We start from the raw sequence: 15,983 nt of genomic DNA, 5'->3' as shown, positions 1-15,983 counted from the left end.
TCTTTCAAAGTAATAACACTTTTATCTAAATTTTCAAAATTTTCTTTCCAAACAATCTCCTGTTGCTTTAGTGCAGAATTTTCTCTTTTCAGTTCAGAAATCCTCTTGAGAGATGTTTTGAGACTAAGACACAATTCATCAATATACTTGGAGACTTTAGTAGGAATTTTTAAATTACTTACCTTGATTTCACTGTCTGAGTCTGAATCTATCTCAGAGTCTGAATCTGATTCTGACTGTGCCATAAGATAAATATTGGCATAATCATCATCACTTTCTTCACATTCGGTATCACTCCAAGTTTCTGCTTTAAGAGCTTTTTGATATTTCTCAGTTTTTCCTTTCTTTCTCTTCAGTAAGAAACAGTTGGGTCTGATGTGTCCATTTTTCTTACATTCAAAGCAGATTACATCCTTGTTGGATTTATCATCCTCAGCTAATTTATTTTGCAACTTTCGAGAACTTTGTTTCTTTGGATTGAATCTTCATTTTATATTCAGTTTTCTGAACCTTCTTATCATGAGAGAAAGCTCTTTATCGTCCATATCGTCTTCAGAATCTGTGACATCATAATCATCATTAGATTTTAATGCAATGGATTTTTCACCTTTAGGATCTTCATCTTCGTTGATTTGCTCCACTTCATAAGACTGAAGAGTGCCAACCAATTCGTCAACAAAGAGAGGCATGATTCTTTGTGTCTCCCTTATTGAGGTCTTTATGTGATTCCAATCTTTGGAAAGTCCACGTAGTAACTTGTTAACCTTCATGGATCCAGAGATTGGTTGACCTTGATACTCAAGACCATTCACGATTTCTGTAAAACGACTAAACATATCAATGATAGATTCTCTTGGTTTCATCTTAAATGTTTCATATTGACCGAGCAGAATATTAATTCTGGTTTCTTTCACTCGATCGGTTCCTTCATAGGTGATGTGCAATCTATCCCAGACTTCTTTAGCTGTTTCATAAGAATATATTTTGTTATATTCAGTAGGAGATAATGCACAATATAAGGAATAAATTGTTTTTGCATCAAGAGCTTGTCTCTTGATTATCTCTTCTTGAGTCATTTCACTGGACTCAACAGCTTCTTTTCCTCTTTCTGAGACTGTTGCGGCTTTAGGAATAATTCTTTTGTCTACCACGTCCCATTCCAGAGGATCTTTTGATCTTAGGAATGCCTTCATTTTGTTTTTTCATATGCTGTATTCTTTTCCATCAAAATAAGGCGGTTTGGTGTTGCTTTGCCCTTCAACCAGACCTGTAGCCAACATACTAGCCATGGATCGTTAACTCTGAAGTAAAAACACTTCAACTTAAATGAGTACACAAGCTCTGATACCAATTGTGAAAACTAGTACGAGCACCTAGAGGGGGTGAATAGGTACGAAAACAAGTTTTGTAGAGTAAAGTATAAAATTTTGCTTTTAAACCAACTCTGTTTAGCAATAGATTATGAAAAGGAAATTAGACTATAATAATCAGATAGAGTTACGATCCAAGTAAAAGAGCTTAGGGAAGAGAATAAGAACACAAGATTTCTAGTGGTTCGGCTTAATCCAAGCCTACGTCCACTCTTCCGCACTGACAGCCCACCGGCTGGATTTCACTAAGAATCAAAAGAGTTGTTACAGTATAGCTCTTCCCTTGATTCCACAGTATAGAGACTCTGCTACACTTCCTCAAGGTCTCATAGAAGTATAAACTCTCTTTTGAGTACAAATTCACGCTTAACAATTGAATTGACAAAGAACAAGGAGTTTCAGACTTTGGAATTTCTCTATCGCGCACACTCTCAAATAACTAGAACGTCTTCCTTATATACTCCTCCATGCCATCATAACCATTGGCACTTACCAAAGGAGTTCTTCCAATCTACTCGTTGAACATAATCAATTAGGGAGATTTCGAGTTATTTAAGGAATATGACGATAGCCCACCAATCCTGCTCGCCCATACAATCAGGATCTAGGTTTCCATAAGTAGAACCTTCCAAGTATACTTCGCCAATCAACGGATCCAAAATGCCCGAATCAATCTCAAGATGAATAATGGATTCCGAGATGCTATATCCAGCTGAAAGATCTTCTTTAGTCGATAGAATCAAATCCTTAAAGAAATACTTAATTCTGGATAAGACTTCTTCGACGGTCTAGAAATTGACAATGAGAATAGACTTTGAATCTTGAGTTTGGCGGTCCGGCGGTCTTCAGACTTTGACGAAAGAGTCTACAAGTCTTCAGACTAGACTGATAGAAACGTTTTGTCAGCTTCAAAACACGCAAGGAAGTTTTCTCCGACAGACAGAAAGTGAAAGATCCTCGTTTAGACACATCACTCCAATGTAAAACAGCCAACGGATTTCCCCGGACATGGGCAATTCCAATCATTCTTAATCCTCAGAGTGGTCGGATGTCAATGCGTCTGTCTCTCTCCCTATCTCACACATTCAATGTTTCTCGCTTCATGTCATCGAACTTGGGTTGGCTTGGCCGGTGAATTCAACCAAATGGGGAAGTGTATAGCTCGCTCTTCTTCTGTTCGATTGACCTCTTTTGAATATGAATTCTGGGTTTGTCTCTCCCTCTAGAGATCGATGGACACACGCATCGATCAAAGCGGGCGAGTGAACTTTGACGTGTTCTTACTCTTTTGCTTTCTAAACAATTTGGCTAGGGATGGCGAAAGACCATGATTCTAATGTTGTTTTTCCGAAGAGGCCTCTCTATATGTGTTGACAATAGCCCTATATTTTGGAATAATATGATAAATGCAAGCAATAAAGGGATTGATTTTACCTTCTATGTTCATGGAATGTCGAGTTTTCTTCGTGACGAAAACTCGTGACGACAAATCACTTTATATATATATATATAATTCGTCTAAACTTATTTAAAGCGTAGACCTAAATAAAGTGAGATGATATATATATATATAACCATAGCAAAATTCAATTGTCTCATAATCAAGGAGTAACCCGAGAATCTATCCATCGATTCAAAAACTACCATTCCCTTCACGTACCCGATAGGATATAAAAGATACCTACGCCGTACCAACTGCCCGAAGTACAAATAACCAAAAACCATAAAGTGAAGATCAATTATTTGCCTTCGTTAGCCATTACATTGTCTCTTCGAACTTGTAAATCTCCCCTTTTTGGATAATACGCTAATCAATCCACAAAACGTGGGATAAGTACATTAATGGTGCCATAAGTTGTGTACGGCACTCACTTTGGTGCCAAAATTTTCTGTCGGATCACTTAAGTGCCAAATCGGAGGAAAAACGATCACTTTGGTGCCACTGGCGAAAGATTCCGGCCAAAATGATTATGTAGCTTTTAAAAAAAAAAAAATCGATAGGCCTTTAAATGACATCATTTTCGGTCCTCCTCAAGAAAACGACGTCATTTTGCCGTCCTACATGGATGGCTTCATGGAAACGACGCCGTTTAGTTCACATGGGGATTAAAATTAGGGTTTCTGCCGCTCGGCCATTGTCGTTCGCCCGCCGTCGCTCGGCCATTGTCGCTGCTCGGCCACAGTCGCTCAGCCACCATTGTAGTTGCTCGACCAGGTGAGCGAGGAGAGACTGAGATTGTTGAAGGAAAAATCGAAGGTGAGGGCGGAGGAGGAGGAGGAAGAAGATGGGTCGAAGGTGCTGCTGGTGCACTGCTGCTGCTAGTGCATTGCTAGTGTTGCTGCTGGTGTGCTGCCGGTGCTGTTGCTGGTGCCGTGCTGGTGCCGTACTGGTGCCATTGCTGGTGTGGGTCTTCGAGGAAGAAGAAAACACGAAGACGAGCCTTCCCTCTCTCTCAATTTGGGGATTAGGGTTTCAAAATTGGGGGAAAGATGTCAAACGGCGTCGTTTTGGTGTTTGGATGTTGACTCAACTCTTCGACAAGCCACGTTAGCTTCAAAAATTAATAAAAAAAGGCCACGTCGGATTTCCGGCCAATTTCGTCGGCGTTGACACCAAAGTGAGCGTTTTTCAAATTTTTTGGCACTTAAGTGATCCGACAGAAACTTTTGGCACCAAAGTGAACGCCGTACACAACTTATGGCACCATTAGTGTACTTATCCCACAAAACGTTATCAAGTAAGGACCTATAAAATCAAGTGCTGTAGGCCTGAAAGATTCATTTGCTGACAGCATTCTGTGCAAGTTGGGAACTAACACAGGAGGAATGGTTGAGGAAGCTTCGTTTGCTAAGTATGTTAAGGTATTCATGTACTGCGTATAGCACACCAAAAGCAAAACTCATTAGTAGAGCAACATATATGGAGAGAGATCCCATATAAATATGTGTGTCCGCCAATCCACCTAAACGGCCACACACTTGGGTTACATAGAGATGGAAGGACAAGCCCAGCGTTCGAAAGAAAAGTAACATTTTGACATTGTTATGGCAGTCAAACAAAGGCTTGCGAGCAATTAAGTAGTAAGCAAGCATCCGAAACTAAATATATCAGAAGCACACCCAGCTGAAGCCGTTTTGCACCAGATCACTTTAGGAGCAGTGCAATTGAGTGATGGCTGCAAAAGACAGTACAGAATCCTCAACACCATATTCCTGCACGATCATTACAAAAGCTGGCATAAGTAACCAAACTGCCATCATACTAATATCCGCAATAACATGCTGAACAAAATGTGAGAATTGCGCCACACAATACTGTCATGACTTGCATACAAGAGAATTTTCAGTTTATTTCCACAGTTTAACATCACTAAGTATTATATCAAGAATGGTTGGGATAGCAAGAGAACAAGAATCGAGTAGGGAGAAACTACAAAAACACAATCAGTCACTAACTTGAAGTCAGGATGAGTAAAATCATCGTGAATAAAGGAAAATGATAAGTAACTTTCACCAACCTCTATTGTGAGATCAAAATATGAAAAGGAATGTGCAACGGTTATGTCCCAAAGAATGGAGAGATGAAAACAAAGTCAGTTTCCTTCACTCATCATCTTATTGAGTTGTCCACACACAGAATAATGAAAGAGTTGCAGACTAGATAAATCCACGGTGGCCTGATATGAGGAAATGGCAAAATCAAATCCACCAAGCTTCCAAGATCCACTTGATGTAATAAGCACATTCTGCAAAAAGATGTTCCGACAATTACTTATGCATGTCCAAATACCCATATGCTCTTCTTAAATCCTGAATTTAAGAGTGAAACAACATAATTTTACTTAAAAGGGTAGAAACACCACCCATTAAAGGGAAAGACAAAGTTATCTTCTTTTAAGAGTGAAACAACATAATTTAGAAATTACCAACTTATTTGGAGCTTGCAAATTCCCAAATTTTGTACAAAATTATCTTCTTTTATTTGCATATTTACTAAGGGAAAATTCCAAAAAGGGACCTGAAGTGCTCTTTTTTTCTCAAATAATGACCAAAAGTGGATATTGTTTCAAATAAGGATTGGAAGTGCCATCACTTTCTCAAATAAGGGCCTGAGGTGAATATTATTTTAAATAAGGATCTAAAGCAATTGTGTTTGTTTTAATAAGGATTTGAAGTGGCTATATCCATTTTAAATAACTTTCCGGCAATTACGGTATTTTCGTCATTTGTTATTTTTCCTTTTTGGGGGGTTCTTCTTCTTCCTCTTCACTGGAGGAAGAAGAAGAAAAAAAAAAAAAGAAAAAAAAAAAAGGAAAAATGCCAAATGATGAACCGATTGGAAAATTTAGCGGGTTGGTGACCGGCAAAGTTAGGTCATTATTTGAAACAACTAAAGCCATTTCAGGCCCTTATTTAAAACAATCAAAGCCATTTCAGATCCTTATTTGAAATAAAATCTACTTTGGGCTTTTATTTGAAAAAATAAGGGCACTTCGGGTCCTTTTTAAAATTTTCCCTTTTACTAATGCTTTGAATTTGCTAACTATTTTATAAAATTCATAAGCTAAATTAGTTCTATTTACTAAATTTTGTCAAATTAAAATTTTAAGTTTTGATTTACCAACTATCTTTGAATTATTTACGAATATTTAATTTTTTTTAATCTACCAATTGTCTTGTTAAAGTTACCAAGTTTGTTTGTCTTGGAGCTATTTTTTATATTTATAAGACTCATTCAAAAATTACCAATCAAAATTAGCTTGATTTACCAACTTTTCTTCCATTAAATTATCACATAGTATTGAGTGCCTACTTTCATTTGAATTACTTACCACACTCTAGGTGTTTAAATTTTCAATTTGCCTACTTTTCTTATCGTTTCTAAACTTTGCTTTTCCTAGCAACTCTTGTGATTTACCAACTCTTTTTTCAAATATTATCACTAACCTAATTAAAGTGATGAAGACATGATTATACGCAATCACATCTTTTTCCATCGATCTTTTTTAGACAAAACACATGAGACTTCTCGGGCTCTCAATTAATCTCTACTATAAGAGCTAGTCATCCCGACTCAAATAGCGAAGGTCCACAATAACATTATAGGCTCATGCTCCCGATGGTCATCTCAAGAGGATAAGCTAACCCCTAACACAATTGCTGGCTGAATCCACGAATTATGTATCGGTTTGGCCATGGTTTGATCAAGTCTTGGTGATTAGCTGCACCCCGGTCGACTCCAGCTACCGAAACACACATTAATTAATAAAACTTAGGAAAACATTCGCGCCCAATTACTGCTATCTGTTCATAGGACCCGATCGAATATTTGCGTCACCCTTTTTATGTCGGATGTAAATTTCTTGCTGGCTTCACCTACTCGAAGGAACTGCGATTTAGGTGGCAGGTAGCGACCCTTTCCTTTCTCTCTTGTCTTCTTTTTCTTTTCTTGCCTCGATTTTCCTTTATTTTCTCCGGGGTTGGTGGTAATTGGTAGGCACGGCTTTAATAAATTCTCTGGCCTATGTCCGCATTTCAAAACGTGGTCTGACCGCATCTGAATTGAAAAGCTAGCTACCGTCTCCCCAGAGACTGGCGATTTGATCGAAAGTGGTAGGACAAAGGGTAATGATATCCAGTCTTTGGATCGGATGGATGGGTTTTATTAATCCCCAGCTAATCTCACTTAATTTAATTTACTTCGTCTCAAAATTCGGGGCTGAGTTCTTTGAATGTTTCCCTTTTGAGCACGGACTTGACTCGCACGTGATTTGCGAAATGAAGTGGATCTTTTCATGCAAATAGATGAAAACGGCATTGGAACTTACGGTTTTATAACTTAGTCAAGTATTATAGATACACCATTACCCAAATTTCTGAATATCTTTTCATTTTCGGGAAGTAACGAAGAAGGACATGACTTGGGATTTACTCTTTTTGGGCCAACAACTTAACATGGGATTTTTGGAACATGACTTTTCGGTTTACTACGGTCAACAAATTCAAAAATATGGTCATTCCTAAATTCATTTAATAATCAATTTGGGCATATTTAATCTTTATATAGCTTCACGACCTACTCCCAAAATAAGGTAGTTCTATGGGCATATTTAATCTTTATATAGCTTCACGACCTACTCCCAAAATAAGGTAGTTTTGTCTTTACCAGCAACTCATCGAAACCGCAATTCCACAACAGAGTTTAGCTTAGGAATCGAATTTTCATTTGACATTTTATTTGGTATGTCCTATGTTGCTAACATCCCACATGGTCATGGAATAAGGAAAAAAATTTACGTGAATGCAATTTCTTTCTTGGGGAAAAGTCAAAATAGAAAAAGGAATCCCATCGTAAAATCTTTCTTCAATATATGTGAAGACAACAAGGTCCTCATATACTCTTCCATTTGAGTTGAAATTATCACGCATGGCACTACATCGAGATTTATAGTTTGCACTGAATTTTGTGATTGGATTGAATTTTAATTTTTATTCGATTTAAATTTTACGGTCCACAAATGTTGATTTTTGTAATCCGAAGCGTTCGAGATTTTGACATTATATCTATGATTTTTTTTTTTTTTTTGGAATCTAAGTATTTTAAGTTACGGTGGAAAAACAAAAGGAATAAATTTTTCTTTTAATTATTTGCAAACAAGCAAGCTCATCTTATTACGTCATTGAGATAATAAATTTAGTTTACAAGTGAAAAATAGAAATTCTTCAGCACGCTTGTCTCTTGCTATCATTGAAGTGTTTAGTGTCATGCGAAATATAAGCAATTTATTAATTATTAAGTGTTCTAAAGGTTCAATACATGCAAGGTTAATAAAATATCGAGATATTGAAAGTATAGTCAATTGTGATCAAGAGGCAAATGCCTTCAATGCTTCGATTGTCTTTGTGTTCTACGCAATTAGTATCTCGAAATTGAATTACACATATAAAACAAATGTCCATGACTTTCATTATGACTTACGTTAAAAAGTACCCGATGCACTTGTTAAGCAATTTGGATAAGCATGGCACTACATCGAGATTTATAGTTTGCGCTGAATTTTATCATTGGATTGAATTTTAATTTTTATTCAATTAAAAATTTACGGTCCTCAAATGTTGATTTTTTTAATCTAAAGTATTCGAGACTTTCACATTATATCTATGATTTTTTTTTTTTTTGGAATCTAAGTATTTTAGATTACGATGGAAAAAAAGGGAATATATTTTTCTTTTAATTATTTGCAAATAAACAAGCTCGTCTTATTAATAAATTACATCACTTAGATAATAAATTCAGTTTACTAGTGAAAAACGTAAATTCTTCAGCACGCTTGTCCCTTGCTAACATCGAGCATCATGCAAAAGATAAACAACTTGTTAATTATTAAGTGTTCTAAAGGGTCGAGACATGCAAGGTTAATAAATTATCGATATATCAAAAGTATAGTCAATTGTGATCAAGTTGCAAATACTTTCAATGCTTCGATTGTCTTTGCATTCTACACAATTAGTGTCTCAAAATTGAATTACACATATAAAATAGGTGTCCAAGACTTTCATTGTGACTTATGTTAAAAAGTACCCGGCGCACTTAATAAGCAAATTTAATAAGAAAATATTCTATTTCGAGAGTATCAACTGTACATATTAAGAAAGAAGTTGGTGCGTAGAAACTTTACTTATTTTCTTTTTATTGAATTGTTCATCAAAAAATGTCTTTGGGACCCGCTTTGTGACTTATCCGTTCCTCTGCTCAGTGGGAGGACCCGCATTGGTTGGTGCATTGGTTTGGTTGGTAGGAGTAACATCGTGCTCTCTCCCGAATGACATTGTCGGAACCCATTTCTTAATTTTTGCAAAGACGGAGTGTTTTATTTATTGCAAGCTCCACTAGTTTCCGAAAAGACTTGGCGCCCCGGACTCACGGACTCGCCATGCCGCCTCGACGGAGTCCTGAACCCGACCGACCTAGAATGGACACAAACACGATAATAATTTCCATTGGTATATGTTATCGGACCGCACATTTCTTAAGAATTGTCGAAAGAATAAGTCAAAAATGGAATGGGTACGAGTAAAATGCGCAGGATGATTGTGGACAAATATTAAAAATCAGAGGATATGACCAGTTCCTTCGCAAAATGATGTGAGATGGATTGTTTCAATGAATTTGGGGAGCACAATAGTCAAATAGTGGGGTTGGTGACCGCACGACGCGGGCTCATGCAAAAGCGAGTCAATACCATGGAGTCAAATAAGACCATTTTATAATCCCACTTGTACTTCAAAAATACTGAGAAGAGCACAAGTCATTTGAGCAGAAAAAGTAATTTAGTGCTAATTTCTAGGGGTCACAATTTCATGGATTTTTTTTATTAAATCAATTTTTGGTTTGTGCCCTTAAAATCATTTTCCTTTCAAATATTAAAGTAAATTGCCAAAATGGGAAATAAACATTTTACCAGAAAAGACATAAATATTGAGCAAAAGAAATTTGAAATGAAACGAAATAAGTCTAAAAGAAATCGATCACTCTTATATTTTTCTTTTCTTATAACATCTTCATTAAAAGAATTTGTCTTGATATTACTTATTAGATTCCTCCAATGATGCATTTCCGAGGTCTTCCTTCCCGTGACGTAACCCGAGAGCCATCCTCATTGTTCCCCAACTGGGGAGGCCATTTCTTGTTAGTGCCTGGTGGAACAGTGTCAATGTGCCTAATCATCACTTAAACGACACCAAACACCGGTTCACTCCCTCCTATGATTTCCCTATTCAAAATCTCCACCCGGTCGGGAATTTCAATTCGGAAACCATCTTTGACCCGTCGACTAACCCGTCGGCCTAACCTACTCGACACTCAATGGCGGGCGGGCCTCTCCTCTATTTAAACGTCCGATTTGTAGGTGAACAGACTCAGGAAATTCACTAGCTTCTTTAGCGCATGTGAATTTCCTTCAGAGCAAAACACACACAAAAAACGCCACCGCGCTCTTCCTCTCTCTCGCGCTCGCTCGCTCGCTCCTCGCTCGATTTCGACTCCTCTTCTCGGGCTCTCGGCCGCTCTAGACGTTCGCATTCACACGAGCGCGAAGATGGACATGGACACGGCAGCGTGCAACGGCGAGGGCTCCCTCGGGCTCTGCGCGGGGGCAGGCGGTGACCCACTTAACTGGGGCGCGGCTGCCGCGGCCCTCACGGGGAGCCACCTCGATGAGGTGAAAAGGATGGTTGAGGAGTCCCGGCGGCCTGTGGTCCGCCTCGGCGGTGAGACGCTGACCATCGCACAGGTGGCGGCCATCGCAGGGCGGGAGGCCGGCGCGGCGGTCGAGCTGTCGGAGGCGGCCCGGGCGGCAGTCAAGGCCAGCAGCGACTGGGTGATGGAGAGCATGAGAAACGGCACGGACAGCTACGGGGTCACCACCGGCTTCGGCGCCACCTCGCATAGGCGGACCAAGCAAGGTGGTGCTCTGCAGACGGAGCTCATAAGGTAAAAAAAGAAGAAAAATAAGAAGTGCTACTTCGATATATTTCTTTAAATTCTCATTCGGTTGTTTTTATTAACAAATATTCGCAGATATATCGAAAATACTTGTCAAGCAATCGATAATGAAAAAAAATGCTGATTTTAGGAGATGGGTGCGATAATACATTATTCGGGAATTGTAATTATCAAGAAGTGGATATTTAAAAAAAAAAAAAAAATCAAGTAAAATCCTTTATTTTAATTTAAAATTAACACCTGTCATCTGGGGTATAAATGGTCCCCTCGTGAAGGGCTGCCAAGTGCTGGCTAAGCTTCCTTTCCATAAAAGGTATATACCCAAACGTGCAAGTATCAACCCAAAGGCCAAAATCAATTTCTCTATATTTTTTAAATATTAGGTAACCAAAAATAATATGGGAGAAGATTAATGAATTTCAAAGACGACCCGTAATAATTACTTTTGAATACCTAATTTCTCATTTTTCAATTAATGAGACTTACCTTTGCTATAATTAAATAAGTCTCTAAATCGATGTTCACATTTCCTTTGCTATAATTAATAATATGTTGCTGACGAAATTTTCCGATTGAGCCAGGTTCTTGAACGCCGGCATATTCGGCAACGGGACCGAGTCGTGCCACGTGCTGCCCCACTCGGCGACCCGGGCGCGATGCTCGTGAGGATCAACACCCTCCTCCAGGGCTACTCAGGCATCCGGTTTGAGATCCTGGAGACCATGGCCAAGCTCCTCAACCGCAACATCACCCCGTGCCTGCCTCTCAGGGGTACCGTCACGGCCTCAGGCGACCTGGTCCCCTTGTCCTACATCGCCGGGCTTCTGACGGGCAGGCCCAACTCGAAGGCGGTCGGGCCAAATGGCGAGTCCCTGAACGCCGTCGAGGCCTTCCGCCTTGCCGGGATCAAGCACGGGTTCTTTGACCTGCAGCCCAAAGAGGGCCTCGCGATCGTGAATGGCACGGCAGTCGGGTCTGGGCTCGCTTCCATTGTCCTGTTCGAGGCGAACATCCAGGCCGTCCTCTCAGAGGTTCTGTCGGCGATCTTCGCCGAGGTGATGCAAGGAAGCCGGAGTTCACTGACCACTTGACCCACAAGCTCAAGCACCATCCCGGACAAATTGAAGCTGCAGCTATAATGGAGCACATCTTGGATGGGAGCTCCTACGTGAAGGACGCTCAAAAGCTCCACGAGATCGACCCTCTCCAGAAGCCGAAGAAGGACCGATACGCGCTCCGCACGTCCCCGCAGTGGCTCGGCCCCCAGATCGAAGTGATCAGGGCCGCCACCAAAATGATCGAGAGGGAGATCAACTCTGTCAACGACAACCCGCTGATCGATGTCTCCAGGAACAAGGCTCTCCATGGAGGGAACTTCCAGGGGACCCCGATTGGCGTTTCCATGGACAACACCCGTCTTGCCATCGCCTCCATCGGCAAGCTCATGTTCGCGCAGTTCTCCGAGCTCGTTAACGACTTCTACAACAACGGGCTGCCCTCTAACCTGTCTGGGGACGGAACCCGAGCCTGGATTATGGCTTCAAGGGAGCCGAGATCGCCATGGCCTCATACTGCTCGGAGCTGCAGTTCCTTGCCAACCCTGTGACCAACCATGTCGAGAGCGCGGAGCAACACAACCAGGACGTGAACTCCTTGGGCCTGATCTCGTCGAGGAAGACTGCAGAGGCCGTCGACGTGCTGAAGCTCATGTCCTCCACCTTCCTGGTCGCCCTGTGCCAGGCCATCGACCTGAGGCACCTGGAAGAGAACCTCAAGAGCGTGGTCAAGAACACGGTGAACCAAGTGGCCAAGAAGGTCCTCTACGTCGGGTCCAACGGCGAGCTCCACCCGTCGCGGTTCAGCGAGAAAGACCTGATCAAGGTGGTCGACCGGGAGCACGTCTTCGCCTACATTGATGACCCCTGCAGAGCCACGTACCCCCTGATGCAGACGCTGAGGCAGGTCCTCGTGGACCATGCGCTGGACGACGTCGACCGGGAGAAGAACCCCAGCACCTCCATCTTCCAGAAGATTGGGGCTTTCGAGGAGCAGCTCAAGGCACTCCTCCCGAAGGAGGTCGAGAACGCGAGAGCTCAGTTCGAGAGCGGGAACTCGGCGATCGCTAACAAGATCAGGGGGTGCAGGTCGTACCCACTGTACAGGTTCGTGAGGGAAGAGCTCGGGACCGGTTTGCTCACGGGGGAGAAGGTCGGCTCGCCGGGCGAGGACTTTGATCTGGTGTTCTCCGCCATGTGCGAGGGCAAGCTGATCGATCCTTTGCTGGAGTGCTTGAGGGACTGGGATGGTGCTCCGCTTCCCATCTGTTAGGAACTTTTCCAAATCCTGAAGACTGCCTCGTAATTTAATTTGCACTATTCTTGGTATGTACTTAGAGAGTTTTTCATGGTCGAGAAACTGCGATTAAAATTGTAATGTCTCTTATGTCTTTTGTTCAGTTCTTTCTTATTCAAACCCCCCCACCACGATGTCTATTTGTACTTGGAACTTCATCAGTGTAACAACAATGTTGAAACACGTGAAGGAAAATATTATACAACATACATTTCGTTACATTCTTCATTCTTATAAAGGATCGCGACATTTGCTCTGCGTTGTGAGCTAATTGTTATCAGATACATCTTATTGTATCTCCTAACTTGACCCTACCAAATGTAGAATTGGAATGAACATGTATTTCTTAAAGGGAGCTACCCTCATTAGGAATTTGTGTGGACTTATCCTACTCGATCAAGTGGGTTGCGTATTAAGAGTCAATATTATATGTAAGTTCATGAAAAGGAACACGTTAATATAACGTGAAAACACATTGTCGCGACCTAAATTTCGAGTGCACCACCTAAGTTTAGGCTAATGGACTACTAAGTCTTTAAACTTAGCTCGGCTCTCCCAAGCTCATATCAATTTGCGAATTAAGTTTAGATATTTAACATGCAAATGATTATTATCTAGGAGTCGCCACTAATCGGTTTAGTGTGAGAGTGCTAGTATGAACACCTAGAGGGGGAGTGAATAAGTGTTTAAAATAAACCTTGGCAAATATATGCGGAATACAATAAACTTCAAACAAAGGAGTTAGGGAAGAGAATAAGAACACAAGGTTTATAGTGGTTTGGCTTAATCCAAGCCTACGTCCACTCTCCCACGCTAACAGCCTTCTTGGCTGGATTCCACTATGCAATCAACAAGAGATTACAACTTTGAGTGCAAACACTTAGTAGATCACACTATCTCACTAAGTCACTCTTTTGGTATTTCTCTCACGATCACAAACGTTTAAGCTCACAAGAGACAAGTGTATGATCAAAGATCGTTCAGACTTTGGAATTATAAATTCTACGCTCTATCTCTTACTTGCTCATCGGTCCTTCATCTCCTTAAATACTCCTCCACTTCCAAACTACCCGTTGGACAGTATCTTGAGGATCGTCTTCCAATATACCCATTGGACAGCTCTGTATCTAGAAGATTTGGTAGCCGTTTGTGACATCCCGGTTTTTCTCAATTTCATTTTCAGCCAATTGAGTCGGGCAATTCACCTGGGCATGTAGTTCGTCTCTCGAAGTTGGCCACTCACAAGGGAACTAGTCTATTGAGTGAAGTAATTAAGGAATTTTACTGCGTCAAACTTGGGGACTGATCACCCTCGGTTGGATGTAAGAAAATTTTCCCAAAAGCTACTCTGTGGATTAGGCGCGCTAAAATTGCACCGGATTGAATTTAATCGTGGAAATTGAAATTGAATTTAGAAATTGGAGGTTCGGTTATGTCACAAATCTTATTAGGAACATTGGATTAATTTATGGACTTTAATTTGAACTCAATTTGAAGAGAATTGATGGAAATTGAAGCAATTGGATGTGCAAGGATTTGGACCCCGGCGGAAAATGAAATTGAACCTATTGGACTAAGGTTGTGGAAGGTTTGGAGTTAGTGGATGATGACATCACCTATGATGTCATGGATGAGGCAATATGGGCTAGGGTGGTGACAAGTGGAAGGTGGAGATGAGGTCTTGGAAAGGTGGGATGTCACTTCCCCCTTGTCCCCATCATCTTCAACCTTTGAATTTGGAGGAGAGAGAGAGAAGGTGTGCGTGAGAAGCTAGCGGAAGTCGAAGCCCCTGTCCGCTCCTTCGCCGCTCGACTGTCGCCGCTGCCTCGCCCACCATTCGCCGGAGCTCGCGTCGCCGTCGCCGCTCGCCCGCGAGCGACCGCACGCCCTCCCGCGCCGAGCCGTTCGCCTCCGTCTCCACCGCGAGTCCCGCACCGTAGTCGCCCAACCAGCTGTTGTTCGCCACCACCGAAGCCCTCCGTCGCCGCCGTTCCTCCGCCCGAGCCACCGCCGGTTCTTGCTCGAGCTACCGCCGGTCTTTCTCTGCCGTTCCTCCGTCCGTTCGCCGCCGTCCGCCGCCCCTCGAAGCTCGGTTAGTTGCTGGGAAAAACCAGCAAGAGCCAGCTCCTTCCGAGCTCATTTTGGCCCCCTATTAGTCCTCATTTGGTGTTGATCCGTGTAGGTTTGTCATCGGCGTCGTCGTGCTCTTCGCCGAAGACCCGTCGGAAAGCGATTCCGGTGAGTTTACCTCACTAATCCGCGATTAGCGAGTTAATGATGCCTTAAGTATGTTTAGTTTAATTTGATTGAGATTAGGTGGATAGATTGGCTTAATTAGTTATGGATTATATTAAGGTGATTAATTAAGGTAAAGTGTGTTTAGTTTAATGGTAAGTATGTTTATTTTTGAAATAAACCTTGATGTGACTTAAAGGAGTTTATTTATGATTTAAATAAATTCTTCGAAATTGTTGGATTATTTAATAATATATCTTATTCCGAAATTCATTAAAATATTATTTATAAATAAATAAATAAAAAACTTGAAAATTTTATTTTGACCCTAATTGCTCAGAATTTCGTGCCGATCGCTGCTGTATGTTTAGAATTTGAATTTGATGTGTGAATATTGCAACTTGATTGTTGATTGTGAAAAGGATGGAATTTTATTTAGAAAATCCCAAGTGTCGAGTTCGGCATTGAAATTTGATTGTTCATGGTTAATATCGTAATTGGATGGCAAAAGAACGCTTCAA

At 41.2% G+C, this 15,983-nt stretch overlaps 1 protein-coding gene across 1 annotated transcript; it reads left to right on the top strand.

Moving 5' to 3' along the window:
* Positions 1–10,304: 10,304 nt before the first annotated feature.
* LOC104454226 (phenylalanine ammonia-lyase) lies at positions 10,305–13,393 on the top strand. Its single transcript, XM_010069014.3, is given in 5 exon segments — positions 10,305–10,863; positions 11,457–11,524; positions 11,527–11,940; positions 11,943–12,389; positions 12,392–13,393. Coding segments are annotated over 5 exon segments (2,136 nt in total). The 5' UTR covers positions 10,305–10,468; the 3' UTR covers positions 13,204–13,393.
* The last annotated feature ends 2,590 nt before the right edge of the window (positions 13,394–15,983 follow it).

Source organism: Eucalyptus grandis, chromosome 7, assembly GCF_016545825.1.
Source record: "Eucalyptus grandis isolate ANBG69807.140 chromosome 7, ASM1654582v1, whole genome shotgun sequence".
Lineage (NCBI taxonomy): Eukaryota > Viridiplantae > Streptophyta > Magnoliopsida > Myrtales > Myrtaceae > Eucalyptus > Eucalyptus grandis.
Note: the sequence above shows the minus strand (reverse complement) of the source record. Positions and strands in the feature narration are given on the sequence as shown.